We start from the raw sequence: 23,045 nt of genomic DNA on the forward strand, positions 1-23,045 counted from the left end.
TGAATCAGGTCACTGTTTCAGTTTTGAGTTATTTCTAGTTACGCATGTTTACAAAATTGTTTCTTATAATTAAAAACTAGGCTAGTTCAAATTTATTTGTCTCTAAAAATGGTGTGATTATTCCATTTAAAGAAGACTTCCTGTTGAAAGCTAGTGTGTTGTAGTGGCTAGAGTCTTGGATTAGGACTGGGAAAATCCTTGGTTCAACACCCACCCTGCCACGATTCTCACTGGGTGACCTTGGAGTCATCATTCTCAGTCTAACCCCACTTCACAAGATAGCTGTAAGGGTAAAATGGTGGTGGTGGCAGGGATGCACGTCTATAGTGCCTTGAACTCCGTGGAAGTAATTTTGGATATAAATGTTATAAAATTATTTTCAGTGCAATATTTATTTCCAAGCATAGATTGGGTATCAAAATGTGATATAACACTTTGAAAATGTTCGTCTTTATATTAAAAAGGATGCAGGTTAGTAGTTTCTATGGTTTATGTTTATATCCCAAATTTTGTTTAATTGATTCTCATGGTTGCTCACAATAGATCACAGTAATCTATTATTTTTATATATGAAATTATATATATATGTGTGTGTGTGTGTGTGTGTGTGTGTGTGTATATATGAATGAAATAATGGATTTTGTACAGTACAAAATACCCCAGCCTTGATGATTATGACCAGGGGATGTATTTATTTATGCAATAAATAATTTGTCATAAACTGCTCATTGGAAGGACAGATACTGAAGCTGAAGCTCAAATATTTTGGCCACCTAATGCGAAGAGAAAACTCCCTGGAAAAGACCCTGATGCTGGGAAAGATTGAAGGCAAAAGGAAAAGGGGACGGCAGAGGATGAGATGGCTAGATAGCATCACCGATGCAATGAATATGAACATGAGTACACTCCGGGAGAGAGCGGAGGACAGGAAGGCCTGGCGTGCTATGGTCCAAGGGGTCATGAAGAGTCGGACACGACTTAATGACTGAACAACGACAACTACTACAATGTCTTTCTATGACTAGGCATAATACAACAATCTTGCCCTTTTTAAGTTTTCATGTTTTAAGCATTATGTCACTTTCTGCTCTACAGAATGCTCTGAAGTCAGCAAGTGAAAAGGTTATAGTGCAGCATCTCAGCATAAGTGACCGCTGCTTAGCTTGGCTATCCTACATACATCTGATTGAATTTGGTGATCTCCCAGTCAAATTCTATGATCCTGCCAATAGCAACTCTTCTAAAATAATGAAGAAGGAGCCATTTTTAATACCTTGGAAAACAATTGAAGATGTGAAGGCTAATCCTGATACATTGTTAGCTGTGTTTGAAGGTAATTCTACCAGTATAAATTTGGCTATGGTTTTTTTCTTGAATTAATGCATATCTAAAACAATTCCTTATTCAGCGGTCCTGTGTTCAGTATACTATCAAAACGGAGGTTGCTTGTTGTCTTCATTGATTTCATGTACATAGTATGTCTAGGAGATGTTAAGGGCAGTATCCAATACGGTACTAGCACTAATGGAAGCTATGTTGTGCTAGCATAAGCAACCTCTACCGCAACGCCAGTGGCATTTGCTGGTGGGATGAGTTTTCTGGGGAAAACTAGCAAATCCTATTGGCATTGCGCTAGAGGTCGCCTATACTAGGACAACATAATTTATCTTACTGCCAGTGCCAAATTGGATACTGCCCACTGGCTGCAATCCTGTACATACTTATTGGGGAGTAAGTCCCATTGAACTCAGTGGGCCTTATTTCTGAGTATACATAAATGGGATTGCTCTGTAAGATGGTTGTAATCATTGCAGACTATTGCTGATAAGAATAAAGGTTTTATTATTTCTTGGGCATGCTGTTAGCTGAATCGTTCTCAATCCCATTTAGTGTGTGGCAAGGTTTGCTTTTTGACTGTCTTCCGTCATTCCAAAATATTGAAGGGTATCTCCACTCTTTTATTTAACATTTTTGACCAGCCTTTATTTTGCTGCTGCTTTCTACGTTGATATGGTTTTGGCCACAGATAACTTTTATTTATAGGATACAGCAAGTACCATAAATTGATGTCAAGATATATGCTGTTGATTGTTTTAATAATTAACTATGTGCAAAAAAATGTTTGGTGCACTTTCCATTGCAGAGGACACCTTTTCTGTTCTTCAGTTCAGTGCTATTCCTGTTGGCTAGTAGAAATTAAGTTTTTCATTGGATAGAGGTTATTATCCAAAACACGCTTCTAGGCTTTAAATGACTGCTAAAAGATCTTAGTAACTAGTCATTCACTGCTAGAAAGCTAAAAATATTTGGATGTTTTTTAGTTGTTTTAGCTGATAAATATTTTACAGGGCCAACTTTGGGAAAAATTTAAGGTTCTTTATCTAGCTAATGTTTGCCTATAACAGATAATTTTCAGCTATTGATAAATTATATTGTATTATGATTTTACTTCATGAACCACTTTGGGATCTTTAAAAAAATGGAAAGCAGCATCAAAGAAATCTAAAATAAATAGTGTTTGAATTATTGGGGCTTAAAACATTCCTGTCAGGATTTAAATCTAAAACTGTGTCTTAGCTTTCATAGGGATGTGAGATATCATCTATTCCCATTCCATCTTGGATCTCCAAAATTGTGTGCCAGTGGCTTTTCAGAGTAGAGTTGAGGAAAATGCCTGTGAAAGTCAGAATTCCTTTTCTCACACAGAATGTAATCTATGGACAGTCACAGCCTTCCAAAATTATGTTTAGTAAATAAACTACAGTAGTCCATCTTATCAACCAAGTAGTGCCTTGAACATATCCAAATACAGCAGTAGATATTGGTGACTTATTTTCATTCGTTCAGGAATGTTGCTTTCACAAAACTCATATAAAAGGTTTGAAATTGAGGTAGAAGTCAAATCTGAGTGCTGGGTTCAATATGATGTTTCATTTTGTTTTACCAGTTGATCTTTTTGTAATATGATTTGAACACTTGATTTTTATTTATGAGTTTTTCTTGTTCTAATAGCAGGCATGCCAAATTAACAGAGTAAATGACCTAACACAAAAGTTTCTGTTTTGCTTCTGGGAAGATCATACATATGAATAATGCTTTTAAAAGAGTTAAAATTGATGGATCATCAGCTTAGAGAATTTAAATCTTCACTCTTTAAAGATAACTTTGAAATTTCTTCATAACTATTTTTTTAGGCACAGTGCCTAAAATCCATGGCTGCACTTTTTCCACCACATACAGGTGGCTAAAATGTAAAGTTATTTTATAGCAAAGCTTTGTATTTGTGAATGTGTAATCTCACTTCAGTGTTTGTCTTTTTTTAGATGCCATTCAGTCATGTACCAATGAGGATACTTCAGCTGATGAAAGAAAAGTTCTCTGCCTTCCATTGTACAGAAACATGATAGTTTTGCAGCAGCTGCTAGAAAGGTATAATTCTGTTGTTTTTGCTGCAAAGTTGACATTTTGTATACCACTTCTAAAATTTTGTATTAAAAAAGCATATAGATACAAGTATAAATCACACTTACTCCAATACATTCTTGAACCTTGCCCTTCCCTCCTCCCCAGTTCCCTACACTCACAGTAAGTACAATTTGAAATGTTTCTATTGTTAACTGAGAAGAATATAGCACAAGTAGGAGGATGTTCACGCCTGGACTCATATTTTAAAGAAGGAATGGTCAAGGATAATACCTTAAGAGTGCAATAGTTCACAAAGAGCCTCATGAAGTTTTTACTAGGTTGTCTTTTTAAAATAATCCACATCTTTGTGCAATTGTTCAAGGAGAACCTCTTTACTGTTTCATTCAAGGTGGGAAGCTGCCACTGAACTTTGTAAATCACTCCTGAAATTAAGCCCTGTTGATTGTCAGCTTTTGGAAACTCTGGTTGGTTTGTACTTGCGGACAAGCCAGATTGAAAGAGCTTGTGATGTATGGCTTACAGCGTTTGAGAGAAACCCTCAAAATGCCCAGGTTTTCTACTTTATGTGCAAATTCTTCGTGTTCCAGGTAAAGCACCATCAACTTGTTTCAGATGTGATTTATAACCCACTAAATAAACTCAAGAGCTTGTCCAATACAAGATGGTAAACTCATTCAGAGTTCGTTACAGTGGAAGGGTTTTGACCAAGAGCTTGGTTTAGAACTTGGAGGAGTTGAATTTGTGTTGTCCCCAAATTTGTCACCGTGATTCCTAAAAAGCTGGAATGTGAATCTGAACATTATGGTTCATTGGGTGACATAGAAAATTACAGAGAAGCTTCAGTAATCCATGTCAATCACCCATTTCTTCACCTGTCTTATTTAATGTGCTTTAAGAGTAAACTAAGCAACCAAACTGGGATGTTGCCACAGAATTCATCCTTGCACATTAAAAACCTGAAGCACTGTAGTTCATGCTTTCTCTGTCCCTGCTTTTGTGTAATAGCTGAATGAGGTTTCTTTTGTGTATCACTCCCATATGACAGTCTATTGAATTGGCTTGGTTTCAAGGTGCCATTAAAAATGTATTTTACATAATTTTGAGTTGTACTAGATATTTTGTAATAGGATCTAATGTCAGATTTACTCTTTTATGACAGAATAGATCAGATAGTATTCCTCCACTGTTGCAAGCCTTTGTTGCAGCATTCTTTGAGAATGTACATCAAGAGAGTAGTCCTGTGGATCTGTTACGGTAAGTCTGGCAACTATGCTACCTTCCATGCTGCCGTGAACTTAACTAATGTAATGCTTTGCTTGTGTTGATTTATAATTATTGCAAAAATACTTGTTACATGTTGTCAGTTTGCAGTTTACTTTGCATATTTCTAAGACTTGTATGCATACAGTTATGATGAGCAGCCTTTAGACTTTATTGTACAGTGAAAAGCATTTTGCAAACTTGAGTTCTTTGTTACGTGGTGGTTTGTGTTTGAATGTGGATGTGTAAACTAACAAGTAGTTATGCGATTTAAAAGTAGACCAGAGTTATTTGGGTTGTATCCAATGGTGTCATTCAACTAGTGCAAAGCTTCTGCAAGCGTGAAATCCAATACTTGATTCAGTTTGCGGCAAGCCATTGTACAAGCACTTTCAAAACTCCTTATTCTTTCATTACTCTAGATATTGTCCTAGTTGTTCCACTAGTGCTTGTGCAACCATTAGCAGAACAATCTCACCACCTCTACCCTTTCCACTAGTATTACGTTGGATATAATCCATTGTTTTGAAAAGCATGTACAGCTCTGTCTGAAAGGCTGTTATTAAGCCATTCTCCTGGGTTGTCTATGAATACTCTGTAAGTGGTCTGGAAAGCAAGCCGCAGCTGAAATGACCAAGTGAATTCGCCAATGTTGAACTATTGACAGTTATGCTGCAATGATTGAGGTACATGTCTGCAGCACTCAGGGCTTCTGAAATAGGCTCCAGCAACAGCAACCCACTTAGGATGCTGTAAAGAGTACCTGTAACTTAAAGGTCCAAGTTAACCCACTGCTGTTAGTTAAGACATGCACACATCAATTGAGTTGCAAAACGGCCTAATGGGTCAGATGTTGTGCAAGGCTTCTTTAGTCATCTCTACAAAATGTGCAGATGAAGCACCTTTTAAGTACATTGGGTACTATCCTATTGTGACGGTGTGTTCGTGGGAGTGAGCACTTGTGCAACAGGGCTTTTGTACTTCTAAAACTAACCCAAAACAAACAGATGCTCATTTCTAGAATGGGGCAGGTCAGCAGAGCTCTCAGAAGGCTGCTCCGCTGACCTGTCCTGATCCGGAAACAAGCGCGTCCGCTCATTTTTGGAAGTGCAAAAGCCTTGTTGTGTAAGCAGTTGATCCCGTAAATGCAACAGAACCAGCAGAGGTGGAGCGGTCCCCTTGGATGTTGCCCTTTATTATGGTATTGCCTTCAGTGTTCATTTTCACCTGGAGTCAAGATACTACAGTTAGAGTTCAGCTCCAGCCAGAAATGGCAAGCATGTATCTAGTCCCCCATTCCTAGCTCAGCTTATCAGCATCCTGGCATTTGACATTACCTTACCCCACATTGTTGGTGGCCATTAGCAAGGAAATGCAGAGTATCATGGCTCAGTTGTATGATTTGGATAGGGAAACGAGACACATAACATGACTACTATTTTCAATGCCAAGGCAGCCACGTGTTTCTTGCAACATCTAGTTTGGATGTTACTTGCCTTGTAGTTCAACATAGTAGTTTGCCCCCTCTCATTTTTGCTCAGATCTTTAATCTAACTCCTGTTGCATAGAGGAGGTTAGGACTGTATCTGTGTAGTGAACATTTTCTCACTGAAAAGGACTCTTTGTTCTAGATATTTTTTGAATTTTCCAATGCCAATTGAATTTACACCACCTTTGTATAAGGGAAGTTTTACGGAAGAGGTTTTAAACCAGCAAATTCCTTACTTGTGGCAAACATACTGGTGAGTTTTTTCCAGACTCCGAGAACGTTTAATATTATAACAGTGTTCATGTGATGTCTTAGTTAAATCAATTATTGAAAGGGTAGCTAATCTATTCTTATAGAAGAGCAAATCTCAGGAGTCATTACACTGGCAATGTACTTGGAAGTTCCTAGTTTCTGCTGTTTGGCCAGTGCCCTCTAGAATCTTGTTGGCCTGTTGTAGTGTTATGAACATACATAAGGGGTTTTCTGTGCAACTCTTTCTCCTACATAGTCGGCTGTTCCTTTTGTCATTTAGTTTTGCAGTTTAGGATTATGAAACATGCAATTCTGTTGTAAAAGAAGTGAATAAATTGTAAGATTGGATGTGTTTTAAGATAATGTAGTTTGAGCCCTGTGCCCCACATCTAAGTTTTGAACTATTTGCAAACACAACAGGAGAAGCTAAATATCTTAGAATTACCCAGGCAGCTGACAAAGCCTTTCTTCAAATGTGGTCAGTAGTGGAAAATTCTCTTATATTTTTGTGAGAAGTCTACTCTACTCCATCTTAGGGCATATCCATATTGGGTACAGCATCTACATTGTTGACTGCAGAGTTTCTCCTATAGGCATTAGGCAAAAACTAGATGGTGAACAGCTATTTTCCGTTTGTATATTAACTTGAAATGTATTTAATAAGTTAACACACCCCTTTATCTTTGATATACTTGCCTGTGTACTGTTAAAATTGAAACACTGGCCCGCTGCACGTATTGCTAAACCATGGTTTAGTACTGCATCTGTGAGCAGAAAGGACCCTGAGTGAAGCCTTAGCAGCACACACTCCCAGTCCCCTCAGCTTCTTGTGCACAGAAGGAGAAGGCTTGTCTAAAACTGACAAGAGCTTGTTTAAACCTGTCATCTCTGGCTTGTATGTAACGACAAGCCAGGGTTAGTAGAAAGTGAAATGAAAGGCTAGCGAAGTCCTTCTGGCTGTGCAGGAGGAGCAGATGGGAGTGGGGAGCGTGCGAGCCCATGACTTCACTTGGTCTCATTAAAGGTTGTGCACATAGTTCTAAACCAGCCTTCCTCAAACTGGTGCCCTCCAGATATTTTGGATTTCAACTCCCATCAGCCCCAGCCAGCATGCCCAATAGTAAGGAATGCTGGGAGTTGTAGTCTAAAACATCTGAATGGCACAAGGAATATGTGTGAACTAGGGCACATTTAATACCTTTTGAAAAGTTGGCCTTCTACTTGTATATAATATCAAATTTCTCCATTACCCTTTTCTTTTAGAAAAGGCAGCAAGTAGTTTTTGAAAATGTAAAATCAGTTTCTTTTTTTAAAAACACATATAGTTTATACCAGTCTCTTCATGGAAGCTCTGGAGAAGCAACAGATGCTTATGAGGCAGCCCTGGGAGCAGTTATGCAAGAGGAAATAGTTCAGCAAATTTGGATGGAGTAAGTTTAAATGATGACATGTTACTTGACTTTACTAGAAGTCAGGTAATTCAGAAGTGTTAACATCTGGGTTTCACTTCTGTTTTCCAGTTATCTTGTTTTCATCAATGGCAAAGTTGTCAGATCCAACAATCAAGTTCAAGAATTCAAGCTTTTTACTGATCTTGTGAATAGATGTCTTGTTACGGTCCCTACCCGGTACCCTATTCCATTTAGTACTGCTGATTACTGGACCAACTATGAATTTCATAACAAGGTATTTCAAAATCCACAGTAAGGCAATACCTTTATTACAACCAAACAAATATGCAAAGAATTGTGGGCAGGTTTCAACATTTTCAGATCTCTTCATCGGGCAAGATGTTACAAAACCGGGGTTGGGGGAGGGGGAGAGAAGAGGAGGGGGATAAAGGCAGACTTGATGTAGGTTTTGTGACTTCAACAAGGCTGGAATCTTAAGGTGGAACGGATGAAGAGGCGTAGACTTAAATTAGATTAGGCTCTACTAGGTGTCATGCAGGTTTAGGTTACTCCTAGGTCTCTGCGGACAAACAAACACATAGTGGCCTGGCCTCTTCCCCCACTTTTGAATTTGTCTCCAACTTTAGGTGAAACACACAGCAGAGAACAAAAGTAAAATGAAACATAGCTGTTTTTGTATTAGAAAAGCTGGAGATTAATTTGGATGGCACATTAGGTTGTTAAAAATGTAAATAAAAACCAAATTGGGTGTTACCTAGTGCTTAGACAGAAGGAAACCCTCAAACAGTGAAGTCCCATCTTTAGGGAGTAAATAGCAATCTTCCTCCAGTTACAGAATCCCACATTCTTAAATTGGAACTCTTATATAAAAGTTGCCATGCTGAAGTACTTGTAGGGTTTGCACAGCATTTTCTTCACCAAAGAGAAGCCAACATATATGGGGAAACTTTTTGGTGTGTGTGTGTGCAGAGTAAATAAGCTGGTAGAATATCAACTTTTCTAAACAACTACAGAAAAATGTTTTGAAGACTGAGGATTTGGAAGCCTGGTGTTGCAGAGTCCAAGGGGAGGGGGTTACATGCCAACCTCTTCTAATACTGAACCCCTTGAGGTTCATTAGGTTGGTTAGATTTCATCCTTGGTTGATGTTTGTCACATGTTCTGTCACCTGGTATTTTCCTGTCCTCCGGCCCTCTGCACCTTTTTCAAGGACTCAGTGCTTCAGCAAATGCTGAACAGGTCTGGAGTCCCATGTGCTGCTCCTTCGTGTGAGACATCTGGGTACCAGTAGTACCTGGAAGAGCTGTCCATGCAAGTCAGCGCTGTTCACTATAACACTGAATTCAAAAGAGTTTGTGTTGTCTCATTCATCATCATAAAAGGCAACTGGAATTATCTAACTTTTTTAAAAAAATAACTTTTACAGGTCATTTCCTTTTATCTGAGTTGTATTCCAAAGTCTCAACATTCCAAAGCCTTGGAACGTTTTTGCTCTACTATGCCTGTTAATCCTGGACTTGCATTCAGGTAAGAAAACAGTGATGGAAGCATTTGAAGTGCTTCCCTTTTTTTTACTTGCAATCCTGTAAGCTAAATGGATAAGTGGAGTTTTTTACTATCTCTCAAAGATACAATTTGGAAGTAAGTAGTTCAGAGCAAAGGAAACAGATATGTAACTATTATTTCCCTTTGAGCTTGAAGGAAGGCTTAAAAATGGTATTCTTATCAATCTTCACAGATAAACATTGAATATTTATGTAATGGGAAGAAATGTAGATGTTTTTTGCCTGCAAAAATATATCAATATAACAATATATGATGTTGTAGCTGTAGGGACGCTTCCCCTTAGATATGATTTGTTAATTCCTTCCTTATTTTGGACATTAGCAATGCAAACCCATGCATGTCTACTGAGAAGTAAATCCTGTTGTGTTCAGTGGGACTTACTCCAGGATAACTGTATAGTGTTGCAGACCTAAAAGGCTTGTTACTCTACTTCCCTATTGCTGTCCTGTTTGTTTGAAAATAAAACTGGTTCTTAAATAAAAAATTCTTCAGCAGACCCATAAGAAAATACCGGGTTGGTTCACACCGTAACACTAAAACATGGTTTAGTGCTTGCTACATGGGCGATTTCAAGCGAAGTGTCGGGCTCATGCGCTTTCTTTTTCCGATAGAGACTGGAGGAAGGACTTTGACAGAGTTTAGTTTCACTTTTAAAGAATCCCAGCTTGGCATTATGATCAGACCAGGGATCCTGTTTTAAAACGAACTCTAGTCAATTTCTAAATGAGCCAGCTTCACACCATGGGTTCAGAAGCTGGCTTATTAAATGAATTCTTAATTAGTTTAAATCTTTCCTACTCTGTGTGTGTGTGGGGGGGGGGGAGTGTGCAAGCCAGATGTTTAGCTGAGAATCGTGCAGGCAAATCCATGTTAGCAGAAAACCAGTAGTGTTACATGTGAACCAGCCCTCCAGGTGACAGATCTACCTGTTGTCCCAAAGTATTAGTTAACACCATTCTGGTCTCCTCATGAGGGATATTGGAGGACAATGCTGCTATATTTCGTGATGCTAAAATAAGGCCCTCTGATACTTTGATTACAGGTAGTTTGATGAACACCTTCTATCTTTTTATATGTCTCTTTATATGTGATAAATGGAAGACAGAAAAAATAACGCTGAATGGATCATTAGATTTTGGAGGAGGCTCCAATATTGATCCTGAGATTATTAGCCTTTCTATTGGAGGAAAACCTGGCAATATTTTTGTCAGGAAGTTAAAAAATGGGGATCCTGTGATATTTGTTGATGTTTGAGTTTTCTCTCATGGTTGTGGTCCAGGATTGGGCTTCCCTAATGCTGGACCTAATAAACCATTTTGTTGGATCATGATTGGTTGTTTACTATTTTTATCAGTTTCTATTCACCTCTCCTGTGTGTTGAAGAACATAATTGCAGACCTGTTTGTGTCCCCAGCCCCTTTAAATAATAGCAAAAGGTAGCTAAACTTTGGCTGATTTACAGAAAAAACAAAGCCGGTTGCCGACATATGATGTACTATTTTCCTTGAGGGTATTTGGTATTATAGCCTAGTGTATTATCACATGGTGGGTGTCTTGACTACTTAATTTGCTTAAATTATACTGATTATTTTATTGTAATTTTATAATAGAGAAGACGTTGAGAAGCCTAATGTAACTTTAAAATATACATTTTTATTGGGAAAAGACTTTGAATTGTGTACATTCCTTTCTGTTGGGTATTAATGGTATAGTTTCCAACAGATGCAGAAAGAAGTCTTCCAGATTTGCTTAAGATGTACTGATAGGAAAGTCATGTATAGTTAACTGGTTGCGGCTTCTTAATTTTATAGTAAAAATAAAGTAAAATCCTAAATGCTGAATATGAACCAGTAGCCTAAAATCTTCAGTCTTGATATCATGTAAGTTATTTGACCGACATTTTTAGAAGGGTATAACGATTGAACAACAACAACATTCCTGTTTAATCCCTAAACAATTGAAACCATAAATCTGCTATACTATAACGTTTTAAAGTATTATATGATCACACAATGGGTACACTCCATCTTTAGCTATTTTACCCCATAGCAAATTTTAAGATGGGACCTAAAAAAAAGAGGTGCTGCAGATTTGCAGACTAGATGGAGCAAGTGATCTATTGTTGGATTTTTACCAATATTACTGCATAAGACTTGAGCCATCACATTTATACTATAAACACATTTGATATTTGAACCCTAAACTTGCATTAACAACACTTTTTTCTGCTGGAAGTTCAAAAATGGTTTAGTACTGCTTAACATTTTTATTTAGCAGTCACTGCATGTTTCTCTATGCTCCTTTGTCATTGCAGGCTGCTTCAACAATATTGGGAAGAGAGCAATGTTCAGATTCTGAAGCTGCAAGCCAAGATGTTTACATATAATATCCCAACTTGCCTGGCCATCTGGAAAATGTAATTCAACAGTCATACACCTGTTACCATAGATACTATTTTTTCTTTAAAAAAAGATTAAGGTTTGCTTCATAAAGATAAATCTGAAATAGCTTTTAAATTGGTTTTATGCTAGAAAGGTTTTTCATTACTGCAGTCTTGCAACAAACTTTGGTTTAGAAAGATACGTGGCACTAATGTCGTAAAATGAGGACTCTTGCTTCTCCATACAAAAATATTGCAGAAGTAAGTATGCCTTGTGTGTATAAGTAAGGAAAATGTCTTGATAAATTTTCTTGTTGCTACTTTGGAGTGTCTTACCATTTAAATTATTGTCTTCTGTTTCCTCCTCCTTTCTACCCTTCCCCTTTATATGTCATAATAGCAATATCCAGTGATGATGAACTGATCATTGTCTGCAGTGTTTGTACATAATGGGAACAACTGAAATGTCTTGCTCATGTAAGATTGTTTATGAAATGGATCTTTTTTTTGTCTCTTCACTATAGATTACCATCATTGGGAATTAGTCTTTTACTTTCCAGGACTTAAATTATAGTTCCATCCCATACTCAGTGTTCTTCCCATAAGGATATTCAGTGTTCTGCAAAAATAAGTCATTTTTATTTCTTCCCTTCAGAGCCATTGCTGCCGAGTGCTTTCTAAAGGGACAGAGAGAGGTAAGGAAAGTTTACTAAAATGGCTAGTTGCAAAGATCTTTAACTTGCCTCATCCTGGGTTTAATAAAGTCTACGTGGTAGATTTTTTTTTAAAGAAGCACCATTAGGAATAATAGCAGTAGTATTCTGGATAAGCTAATTTGTAACATCTGCTGCCTGCTTCTCCATATTCCAGAAATTGTGCCACTGACTGAGTTCACACATAACAATAGGATAAGAATCCTGGTTTAATTAAACACAATGTGAATGAGCTGTGCCCATTCACTCATTTACTTCACACGATGGGTAAACAATCCAGGAAGGGATAGCTTCACATGATGTCCAAATCCGAGAGTATGGTTAAGTGTTTCCACACACACATTCGTATACCAGCTTTAAAACTGGCTTATGATCCTGTCTTTGGATGCCCTTAGCCATAATCCCAGATCTGGGCATCATGGAAAGCTGTTCCTTTCCTTATTTGTTTACCTGGTTGTACAAAAGGAGGACTAAGGTGGAAATAGATGCACTGCGTGCATGGGGCTTGCTCATGTCATGGTTTATTAAGCTAGGATACCTCTCTTATTGTTATGTGCAAATAATCCCACTTTGTCATCACATGAGGAGGGGAAAGGAGTTTGTGGCTGGGCCCCTTCTGTCCTAGGTGCCAGATTCTTTGTGCAGAGGGGGCAGGGAAGGGGGTTCACTGACTTGGTTTAGCTGTGGTGCAACACAGACGTCCGCATCATTGCAGCTTCAGTAGCTTTTTGTGTTTGCGTGTTAATCTCTTTAATTTGTTGTGCTACCTTATTTTCAGTGTAGTCCTATACATGTCTGCTGAGAAGCAAGTCCCCTTGATTTCAGTGAGACTTATTCACAGATAAACGGGTATTGGATTACAGCCTTAATGCACTATTCCTGTACTGACGATTCAGAAATTTCTAAGTGACTTGACCAATGTGATTTTTTAAAACAGATGTTTGTGGGTTCATGTAATAAACAAATTTAATCAGTCTGAACTAGGGATAAATTAGGAGTCTTTAACTTCCTTCTGAGCACTTAGAATACTATCATCAGACTTTCATGTTGTCTCTACAGTTTTAAAAGCTATGCACTTTTTAAAGAATGGAAGATTTAAATCCAGCAATAGCCCCTAAGTGGACGCATGCCATAACCTGCCTACTCCTAACCAGTGTTACAGGCATAGGACAGAAAAATGTGATTATGCTACAAAGTCTTGTTCATGTTGGGATAACATTGAATTGGTTCTTGTCTCCCCTTTACAGGTCCATCACTTATATCAGAGAGCCTTTCAGAAGTTACCCCTTTGTGCAACCCTGTGGAAAGATGTAATGTTTTCTCCTTATGTTTTAGTTTAAGGTTTCATTTCAATTTTTTGCATATCCCATGTCCATCGATGTGGTGATATTCAAGCCCTGGCTAAATCTTATGTCTGCTTCCCCATCTCTTACAGCAGCTCCTGTTTGAAGCATCAGGAGGAGGTAAAACTGATAACCTGAGAAAACTAGTTTCCAAGTGCCAAGAGGTTGGAGTCAGCCTAGATGAGCTTTTAAATTTAAACACTTACAGAACAGAAAGCACGAATCGCTGAACACTGGGTGCAGTCAGTGCTAAGTCCTATTAAATGCCAAAATCATTTGAATGATTCTCCAGGCTGATCTCTGGCTTTAGGCCTGTGTAAAGCAGATGAGCAATGCTGAGCATATCGAGTCTCTCTGGTCTGCTTTCCCTGAACCTGGAAACAATTAACATGGCCGCCTCCTTGGATAAATGAATGTCCTGTCTGGCCTGCTTCTGGGCCCTGCCAGACTCTCATAACATCATGTACGTAAGTATAGTTCATCCCAATGACAGACTTAAAATGTGTTATTTTTTTATTTTCAATTTTTCATTTTCTTTCTTTTGTGCTGTTCCTGATTTCACTTGACGCTCGCACTGATGCCTGAGAGATCTGTGTTTTGCGGTTAACAACATTGGCCGTGTTTACATTTAAAAACAAGCAGTCCACTTTGTTTTCCTCCCCCCCCCTTTCCAAAACCCTTTTTGTTTCATTTTGGAGATTTGTTTTCATTGCAGGATTTAAAACAAAAGCAGCCGCTCTTAAGGAAAGTAACTGCCATGGCCACAAGTATGCTTTTTGCACTTGGAGGCTCTGAGGGTGGTTTAATGCCCTTTCTGCATTCTGGACTTGTGGCAGAGACTTAAACTTGAAGATTAAAGTTGCTATTGCAAATGCAGTGCATCAGAACCTAAAGAGTGGTCAATTTATTATGTGCAATTTTTTGTAAAGAAATTTTAATTTATAATAAAAGTTTAACAGTTAATAATATTGAACTGATTTGTATTAAGATACTACTCTGTAGTATTGCCATTGTTTATACAAAGATATTTTGAATATAAGTTTTAAAAAACCTGCTGTCTTCGTTGTCTTTAATTATATGGTGTGCATTTGATGGAAATGTGTAGGTTGGTGTCTTTCTCTCTCTATTCTTCTCTTAAACAACACATTTCTATTTTAGTGGGACAGTTTAAAATACTCAGTAGTACACAAACATGCACAATAACCTCAGGCCACTAGACACTTGTCCCAAAGTGGTTGCTTTTTTGTTTTGGTGCGACCATTCACTTTAGAAATACACTGGAGAACTGCAGAAGGATTCTTAAGAGGTAACCAGTAACGGCTGCATCCTGGAGCCAGGCAGTGGGGTGGCCTGCACAGCTTAGAACTAACCCCAAGCCTCAGTCACTGACTGGAAAAGGGCACAAAATACTGTGAACGTATGACCATACCACCAGTTGGACCAAGTGTAGTTGTGTGTTAATCCTCTGGTATTCTAGCCCTCTCTTCTGTTTCTTCACCACCACCAATTTGAAGAGAAATTAATCTGTCAGCCAAATACTGATCTTTGTAGCCATAACACCCCTTGTCATTTAGCTCATAATTAATTGCTATGTACAGAGAGAACCTGAGACTATTTTTTCTCACTTCTACAAATTGTCCCTAAGGGCACAATCCTATGCATGTTTAGACCGAAAAACATCCTACAACTCCCAGCATGCACCAGCCAGCCATGCTGCCTGGGGAATGCTGTGAATTCCTGACATTTTTCTGTCTAAACATGCATAGGATTGCACCCTATTTCACTTAGTCATGCACAGTTCCCTGAGCTGAGATCCTTCATAACGAAGTATAAATACTTTGTTCCTATGTGATATTTATTCTGAAACACTATCATAAACTGTATATCGAATGAAAAGAACTACAAAGAGTAGACTTTATTCTGCTAAACATGAATGCTGTTTAGGCTGCAATCCTGTGCACACATGGGAGTAACTCCTGTTGAACCTGGTGGTACTCAGGTTTGAATAAATACACGTTGAGTTGCACTGTTAGAGATGGCAAGAGCACTCATTGAACTGGAAATGGAGAGTAGGGCATTATTTTAAATTGTACTTATTAAATGATTTTTGTCTTTCAACAACACAATGCTAAACAGGCTACACAAAGAAACCGTACAAAGAAACCAAAAGGATGGGGGTTTGGGTGGGATGCTTATTGGTTAAGAAGAAGAAAAATACACTTGCGGATCATACAGTTAGGTAGAAGGATGGACATAAAACACATACATTTTATACATAAAATAATACAATTCAAGCCAGACAACACAAGTCACAGCAAAACATTCTTTATAGCCTGACCAAAGCTTTAAATGTGCCCATATGCTGAAATCTGCAACAGGAGGCATGTTCACATGAGTACTGTCAAGTAATTGGTTCATTAATGGCGTAATCCTATGTATGGTTAGAACAAAGTCCTACAATTCCCAGCATTCCCCAGTCAGCATGGCTGGCTGGGGCACACTAGGAGTTGTAGGACTTTTTTCTGTCTAAACATGCATAGGATTGCGCCTTTAGTGTATAGAGGGAGGCTGGTGCTCTTTCCACTACTGCAATATAACTCCTTTGGTCACTAAAAGGGCCTGTCTGACAGACCCAATAATGTGAAGATATAATTCAGCAATACATGTGCATCAGCAGAATGAAATGTTGATAGCAGAACAAGATTATGGCAAACATGCACTTCAGATAAAGTGCAACGGAGCAGTCCCACATCGTATAGATGAGAGATCCATCTTCCAGCACTAGCAAAGGGGGCTACCAGTGAGTTTTTTCAGATATAGCCTGAGTGGTGTCCAGTATACTCTTTAAGTCTCAAAATAAGATTCTAAACAAATAGTAGCTGCCAGAGTGTGTGTCCATCGATATTTTAAAACTTGACATTCAGGTTCTTTGTTCCATCCTGCTCGGATCATCTGTATATTTGGTTTGGTATGGTTTTGTTACCCTTTATACAAAAGAATATTAGACGTTTAGAACTTAGATGTCTACATGAGTTCACTTAATTTCAGGGGGCTCTGATACACTCCCAAATCCAGAGCAGGAGTATGTTTAATTGCAGGTATTGTCATTTGGCTGATTTTGGTAAGCTGTGTTAGGTTTGCAGCTCACAAGAAAGAGAGAAATTCGCATGGTCTGACCAGCTGATTTAAAGTCAAGTCTACATTTTGCCCGTGTTTTCCAGAGAAATGGCTTTTCAGCAACTTTAATGTCTGGATTGCACCAGCGGGCAAGTTTTACAAGAAAAAAGTCCGAGCTAAAAGGCTTTGTTCAGGGCATAGTAGGTTTCGATAGTGGATTGGATTTGGGCAAGGTAGTGCCCAAATAATATGCTGAGCTTAATGCTTTTGAGCAATTCAATGGGGCTAAGAAGGAAGATTCTAAGTGAGCCCATGATAGGACAGTAGAGATGGATCTTTCTAGAACTTTGCACACAATAATATGCCTTTGTGGTATGTTGACAAGCCTGGAGAATTCAATCCTCCCTTTTATAACTTTGTATCCTATTTAAGTGTGCCCAAACAGAAGCTGGAATGAGTACAGGCAGACCTCTTGCAATGTAAGTTAGCTGGGATAACATTTATTTTAATGGTGTTAACTTTCCCCACAAGCTTAACATCAAAGGCCCATCTTTCCAAAGCTGGTTTGATTTGTTGCAGAAGAGGGTCCAAATTCACCTTCACTAGTGGAGAAATATCTAAGGATTTTAAGTCCCAAATACATTATGGCCTCAGAGCACCACTTGAATTAAAAGCTTGTGAGGAACTGACCCCAGTTGGTGGCAGTTCTGCTTTTGTCCAATATATAGAATACCCAGAGGGTTAACTAAACTCTTCAACTAAAGCTGTCAGTGCTGGTATAGATGAAGTAGTTTCATCCCGCCCCGCCCCCCCCGCCAAAAAAAGACAAAAGCATCACCTGCATGTCAGTCTTGTACTCCTCATCTCTATCAGTAAAGCCTTTGATACCCTCAGTTCCAGATAGGACAAGAGGCATCCGTGTCTGGTACCTCTCTGTAACTTGAGAGGTAGTGACAACCTCATCAGTATGCACTTGTGATTTTGGAGAAGCGTATAAAATCAGTCTCTTTTTAAAATGTATAATGCTGAATTGAAATAACACACTTCACGCATTCTACCTCACCTTCAAAGGGTTTTTTGTGTGTGGCAGCTTACAAATAAAATCACAACGTCAGAATGACAACAAAAATGCACTTCAGCAGACTTTCAGTTAAGGTGGTGTTTTTAATTGCTTGTGTGGAAAACAGTTCCATCTCCAAGGCCATTTCTCAGCAGCCATTTTCAGGTGCTTAACTAAACAGACATGGGAGTGGGGCGGAAAATGAGGCTTTCCGGCCACAGGCTCTTCCCTTTGTTCAAGTTTTCCTTTCACTAAACTTTGGGGGGATGGGACTGAATAACACCATGCCCTGGAAAAGCCACATACACACTGGGCTGGTTCGCATGTATGCTAAGCTACCGTGGACTAGTTCCTGCTGCATCATCTGACCCTAAAATATATAGGAACCTCAACTGGATATGTCATGATACAGTAATGGGGCAATCCAAAGCTTGGACTCTGCTCACAAAAGAGCACTTGGCGTAGGCTTTGAGTGACTCTGACAATGTCGGGTTTGGAGTGTTAAGTAAGGCCCCAGGCTGGATATGCAAATTACACACTTGTGGGTGGTGGCACAAAACTTGGGGTTTGGGCACAAAAACTAGCACAACATTTTGATGGAGGTTTTGAGGGGATCCCACGTTTTGTGATTTGCGGTTCACAGACAACCGCTGAAGGAACCAAATGTTAGATTACATAGGCCTTTGGCTTGATCCAGCAGGGTTTTTCTTCAGTTCTTACATTAGTGTAAGTTTGTGATGGCTTTCATACAGTTATCAGCCTGGATCCTTTAAGGCAGGGGTGGACAACTTGTTCAAAACATCTGTAGGCCACAACTCCCATCATGCCTCACCACCGGCTGTGCTAGCTAGGGCTGATGGGGAATTGTTGACCAGCATCTAGAGAGCCACAAATTGCCTACTTTAAAGTTCCTTGTCCATTTCTTTCCTCGCTTGTGGCCTAGGTTTTTATTGAACTGTGACTTAACTGCAAAGTAAGCTTAAGGACAGGGTGGAGTAGGTAAATTAAAGCGAATAAAGTGTATTTTACTTCCTTCCTCCGGTTATGAAGCAGCCAGAGGAGCAGCACGTAATGAGTAATGCAATACCTCATTCTGCCTCAGTTATATCCTGTTGGGAGCTGGGAATCCCCCCCCCCCCCGCATATATGTTACTGGGTTCCCCTCCCCTCCTCCTGGTGCACTAGGATTTGGAGAGGTGTGAATTTGTACTTCTTTCATATGTTACATTGCCCTGGGGGTGGGTTGTAGTTCAGCGGTGGAGCACATGGTGTGTATGTGAAAGGTCCCAGATCAATCCCTAGCATCTCTGGTTAAAAGGATAGCAGGAATCAGTTGTGTGGACAAGAGACTGGCAGTTGGGTTTTTGCTCACTCTCTGACACCTGGCTGCTTTCAACTCTTGGATTAAGTGGTTGCTAGAGGAGCCTTTAGAAATAAATTGTTAGATTCCTCAGAATCCTAGAAAGGTTAAAAATGGAGAGAAGTGCCAAATTTAAAACCAGATTTTCCATGCTAAAAAACGTCCATTCCAGTCCCAAACTGACGTGGATATTTTGATTATCTGATGTGGGCAACTGATGAAGGTATTTCAGCTGAAGCGAGAGTGATGTTCGGATAAGTACTTGTTGTGACTGCAGTGTGGCCCAAGAGGCTTTTTAATAGCTTTGACAGTCACTTTTCTTTATATGTTTGCAGTAGAACTTGCTGCTGCGACTAATCTTAACTGCCCTGGCTGGCTATCTGGTACAATAAAGAGAGACCGATTGCAACTGAAAACAAACCTTGTGAAATCGTTGGCACAGAATGCTGAGATTTATGTGCTTTTCCTTTGAAGGGAGTGTCGCCTCAGATTGTAAAAGTTTTCAGTTGCACCTGTCGGAATAGAACCGACCTGGCCAAGACAAAAGGAAGTTTAGTGTTGTCCCATATATGTAGAAAGTGGGCAAATGAGAGCAGCAGGGCAAACTGTGCTTGTGCTCTTTCTCTAAGTGCATGCATGTATTTGAAAGGTATAACCCCTTCTGCCCTGTTTGTTTGGGGCAGCCTGCAATATTTTTCTATTATGATTTGTATACTGTACTTAGAGCGAAAAACCATCGGAAGAGAAAATAGGTGTGCTAATGACAAAATCCGCTGGTGACCCCCATGTGTTGGATCCATGAGGCCTGATTTCTCCTCACCTGAGAGCTATGATTGCTAAAGCAGAGCATCCTACCTTACCTTTTTTTATTCTTTGCAAATGTTAACGGCTATATTCCAGTTTCAATGTTCTCATCGTGGATACTGTTGGGTTTCAGAATTTTAAGGGAAAGGATGTAAACGTATAGAATTCAGTAAGTTTGTGGCTTGATATTATTGCCTTACAATGCATCAGCAAGGTTTAAGATTTATACCTTTTAAAAGTATCCCTTAACACAGAGGAGGCAATGTCTGGCTGTCCAGATATTGTTGGACTACAACTCCCATCATCCCTCATCATTGGTTATGCTGGCTAGGGCTGTTGGAGTTGCAGGCCAACATCTGGAGAGCCACACATTCCCCACCCTGCCTTAAAAGCAAAATGTCCAAACATTCAAACCCTGACATTTTGCTAAATTTCAAATGTGTGCAGAATTGCATTTCAGCTCTAGCTTAGTTGCCCTGCAGTAGGTTGTCCCAAAGCAGGGGTAAGAAGTTTTTTTTTTAATTATTAACCTTTTGTTGTGAATTTTTACAAAACAAACTGAAAACATTACAAAACAAAGCAAAAAAGAGAACAAAATAAAAATACAACATGTTCAAAATCCTCAGTTTCTAACATTACAATATTCGGGGGAGGGGGAAGGGGGAAAAAGGGTTACACATAAACTTCAGTAAAAGCAGACCAAATATCCGCATATAAGTCCATTTGCAAGTTACGGCTATATCCCACTCTTTCAAATGTTGCTAGTGTTGTTAAGTCTTCAGTCCATTGCATTATAGGTGGCGAGCTTTTATCCTTCCAATATCGTAGTATCAGTCTTTTAGCAACCAAAAGGATGCCAAAAATCCATTTATGCTGACCATGTGTTACATTCCAAAAAGCAGGTAAGTAGTTTAAAAGAACATTTACATCAGTAAATATTAAAGAGCTTTCCAATACAAAATTTATCTGTACGATAACTTCCTCCCAAAAGGAGGCGGCCATTGAGCATTTCTGAAACATATGAATAAAAGAAGCATTGACTGCATTACACCTAAACAATTAGCCAGATTTGACAAGCCTTTACTAAAAAGACATTGTGGCATCCATTAGACCCGAAACAAGAGCTTTTGCTGAATAAGGGGTAAACGATCCATTGAAATATCTGATACAGATGCCAAGGCAGCAGTCCATTGATTAAACAAAATAGGACGTTCCAATTCCCCGTTCCACTCCTGCTGTAAACCACTTGTGTCATATTTATTCATTGATAATAAATATTTATAAACATGAATCATAGGTCAATACATCTGTTCATCTTCAATAAGTATTTCCAATAGTGAAGGAGACTCCGAGGCAGTAAAAGCAGCAGGACCAAATCTAGATACCAACAAATGTTTCAATTGCAAGTACTGCCATTCTGCTGAAGCCGGCAGATCAAATTGATCTCGCAAAGTTGAAAATAACAAAAACTCATCATCAGTCCCCACTAATTGATCTAAAGTAAAGATCATCTTATCTGTCCAGGTCCACCATAAAACATTTTCTTGCCCATTCTTAAATCTGGATTTCCCCATAAAGTCAATGTAACATGGGAAAATGGATCAAACGGTAATTGATGTGACATTATAGGCCAGACTTCCCTAACTGCCAAAATTGTGGGAGGAGCTCTGTCTACCTTGATATGCTGAGAACCTAATGCCATCCATTTAAAGAGAGGCTCCAGACAAGAAGATTCCAACACTGACCAAGGTGGAAAATCTAATCTGAGTGGAAAAGACCAAAATTTAGTAGAGGTCAGAAAATAGGCCCAATGATACATAGCTAGATCTGGAAAACCGAACCCGCCTTCATTAATTGGAAGTTGCATCCTTTTTAAAGATATTCTTGGTGGAGAGGAACCCCAAAAGAATTTACAAAACAAAGCATTGAGGTTTTGGAAATATTTCCCAGGTATAAGTATAGGGATCTCACGTATAACATAAATAATTCAGGGTATGGTATACATTTTAAGTGTATTCACCTTACCCCATAAACTTGACTTTAAAGATGCCCATCTATCTATATCTTGTGAAATATCATTAATCAACATATTTAAATTTAAACTAATCATTTGAGATATAGCTCTAGGAATAATTATTCCCAAATAAGTAATAAACTTTGGGCAACGTCGAAATTGCCAATTGGCTAATACACTAGGGTCTATCCTATGTCCAATTGGCATTATTTCCAACTTTGACCAATTAAGTGAATTGCCGGACAATTATTAATCAATTTCATCAAAGCTGGAACCAACAACTGGAGTCTCGAGATAAACAGCAAAAGATCATCAGCATAAAGACTAATTTTAAATTCTAATCCAAAATGGACAAATCCATGAATGCTATTATTTTGTCTAATAGGACACGCCAGGGGTTCCAAACATACATTGAATATCAATGGGGAAAGTGGGCAACCTTGTTTGGTGCCTCGCTCTAGTAAAAAAAAAAAGAAAAAGCGGGAAATAAACCATTGGTCATTACTCTCACTCTAGGAGCTGAGTATAAAATTTTAACCCATTTCAAAAATTCTATAGGAAAACCAAAGTTTATCAATGTAGTAAAAATAAGTTTCCAATGAATTTTGCTAAAGGCCCTTTCTTCATCCAAGGAAATGATGGCTGCCTGATCAGTTCTTTCAGAGTTTAAAGCAACCACATCAACAACTAATCTGAGATTATCAGCTCCCTGTCTATTTTAATGAATCCCACCTGGTCTGGTCTAACCAATACAGCCATGACCTGTTGTAATCTATCGGCCAAGACTGGTGTTAATATTTTGATATCTACATTAATTAATGATATAGGTCAATAGTTTGCACAATAGGT

General features: G+C 38.8%; 1 protein-coding gene across 3 annotated transcripts in view; it reads left to right on the plus strand.

The window, feature by feature from the left end:
- The window catches only part of ZFC3H1 (zinc finger C3H1-type containing), a 53,646-nt gene extending 38,759 nt beyond the window's left edge, over window positions 1–14,887 (plus strand). For all 3 annotated transcript variants that reach the window (XM_084810486.1, XM_084810487.1, XM_084810488.1), the window contains 12 exons: window positions 1,096–1,333; window positions 3,324–3,429; window positions 3,815–4,013; window positions 4,586–4,680; window positions 6,318–6,428; window positions 7,753–7,857; window positions 7,948–8,113; window positions 9,266–9,366; window positions 11,720–11,821; window positions 12,441–12,480; window positions 13,746–13,808; window positions 13,934–14,887. In XM_084810486.1, the coding sequence (XP_084666612.1) occupies window positions 1,096–1,333; window positions 3,324–3,429; window positions 3,815–4,013; window positions 4,586–4,680; window positions 6,318–6,428; window positions 7,753–7,857; window positions 7,948–8,113; window positions 9,266–9,366; window positions 11,720–11,821; window positions 12,441–12,480; window positions 13,746–13,808; window positions 13,934–14,071 (1,464 nt within the window). In that variant the 3' untranslated portion in view covers window positions 14,072–14,887. The remainder of the gene's footprint in view (window positions 1–1,095; window positions 1,334–3,323; window positions 3,430–3,814; window positions 4,014–4,585; window positions 4,681–6,317; window positions 6,429–7,752; window positions 7,858–7,947; window positions 8,114–9,265; window positions 9,367–11,719; window positions 11,822–12,440; window positions 12,481–13,745; window positions 13,809–13,933) is intronic.
- Window positions 14,888–23,045: the final 8,158 nt, after the last annotated feature.

This window comes from Heloderma suspectum, chromosome 7 (genome assembly GCF_057233095.1).
Source record: "Heloderma suspectum isolate Gila_16-S chromosome 7, 16-S_ref, whole genome shotgun sequence".
NCBI classification, from domain to species: Eukaryota; Metazoa; Chordata; class Lepidosauria; order Squamata; family Helodermatidae; genus Heloderma; species Heloderma suspectum.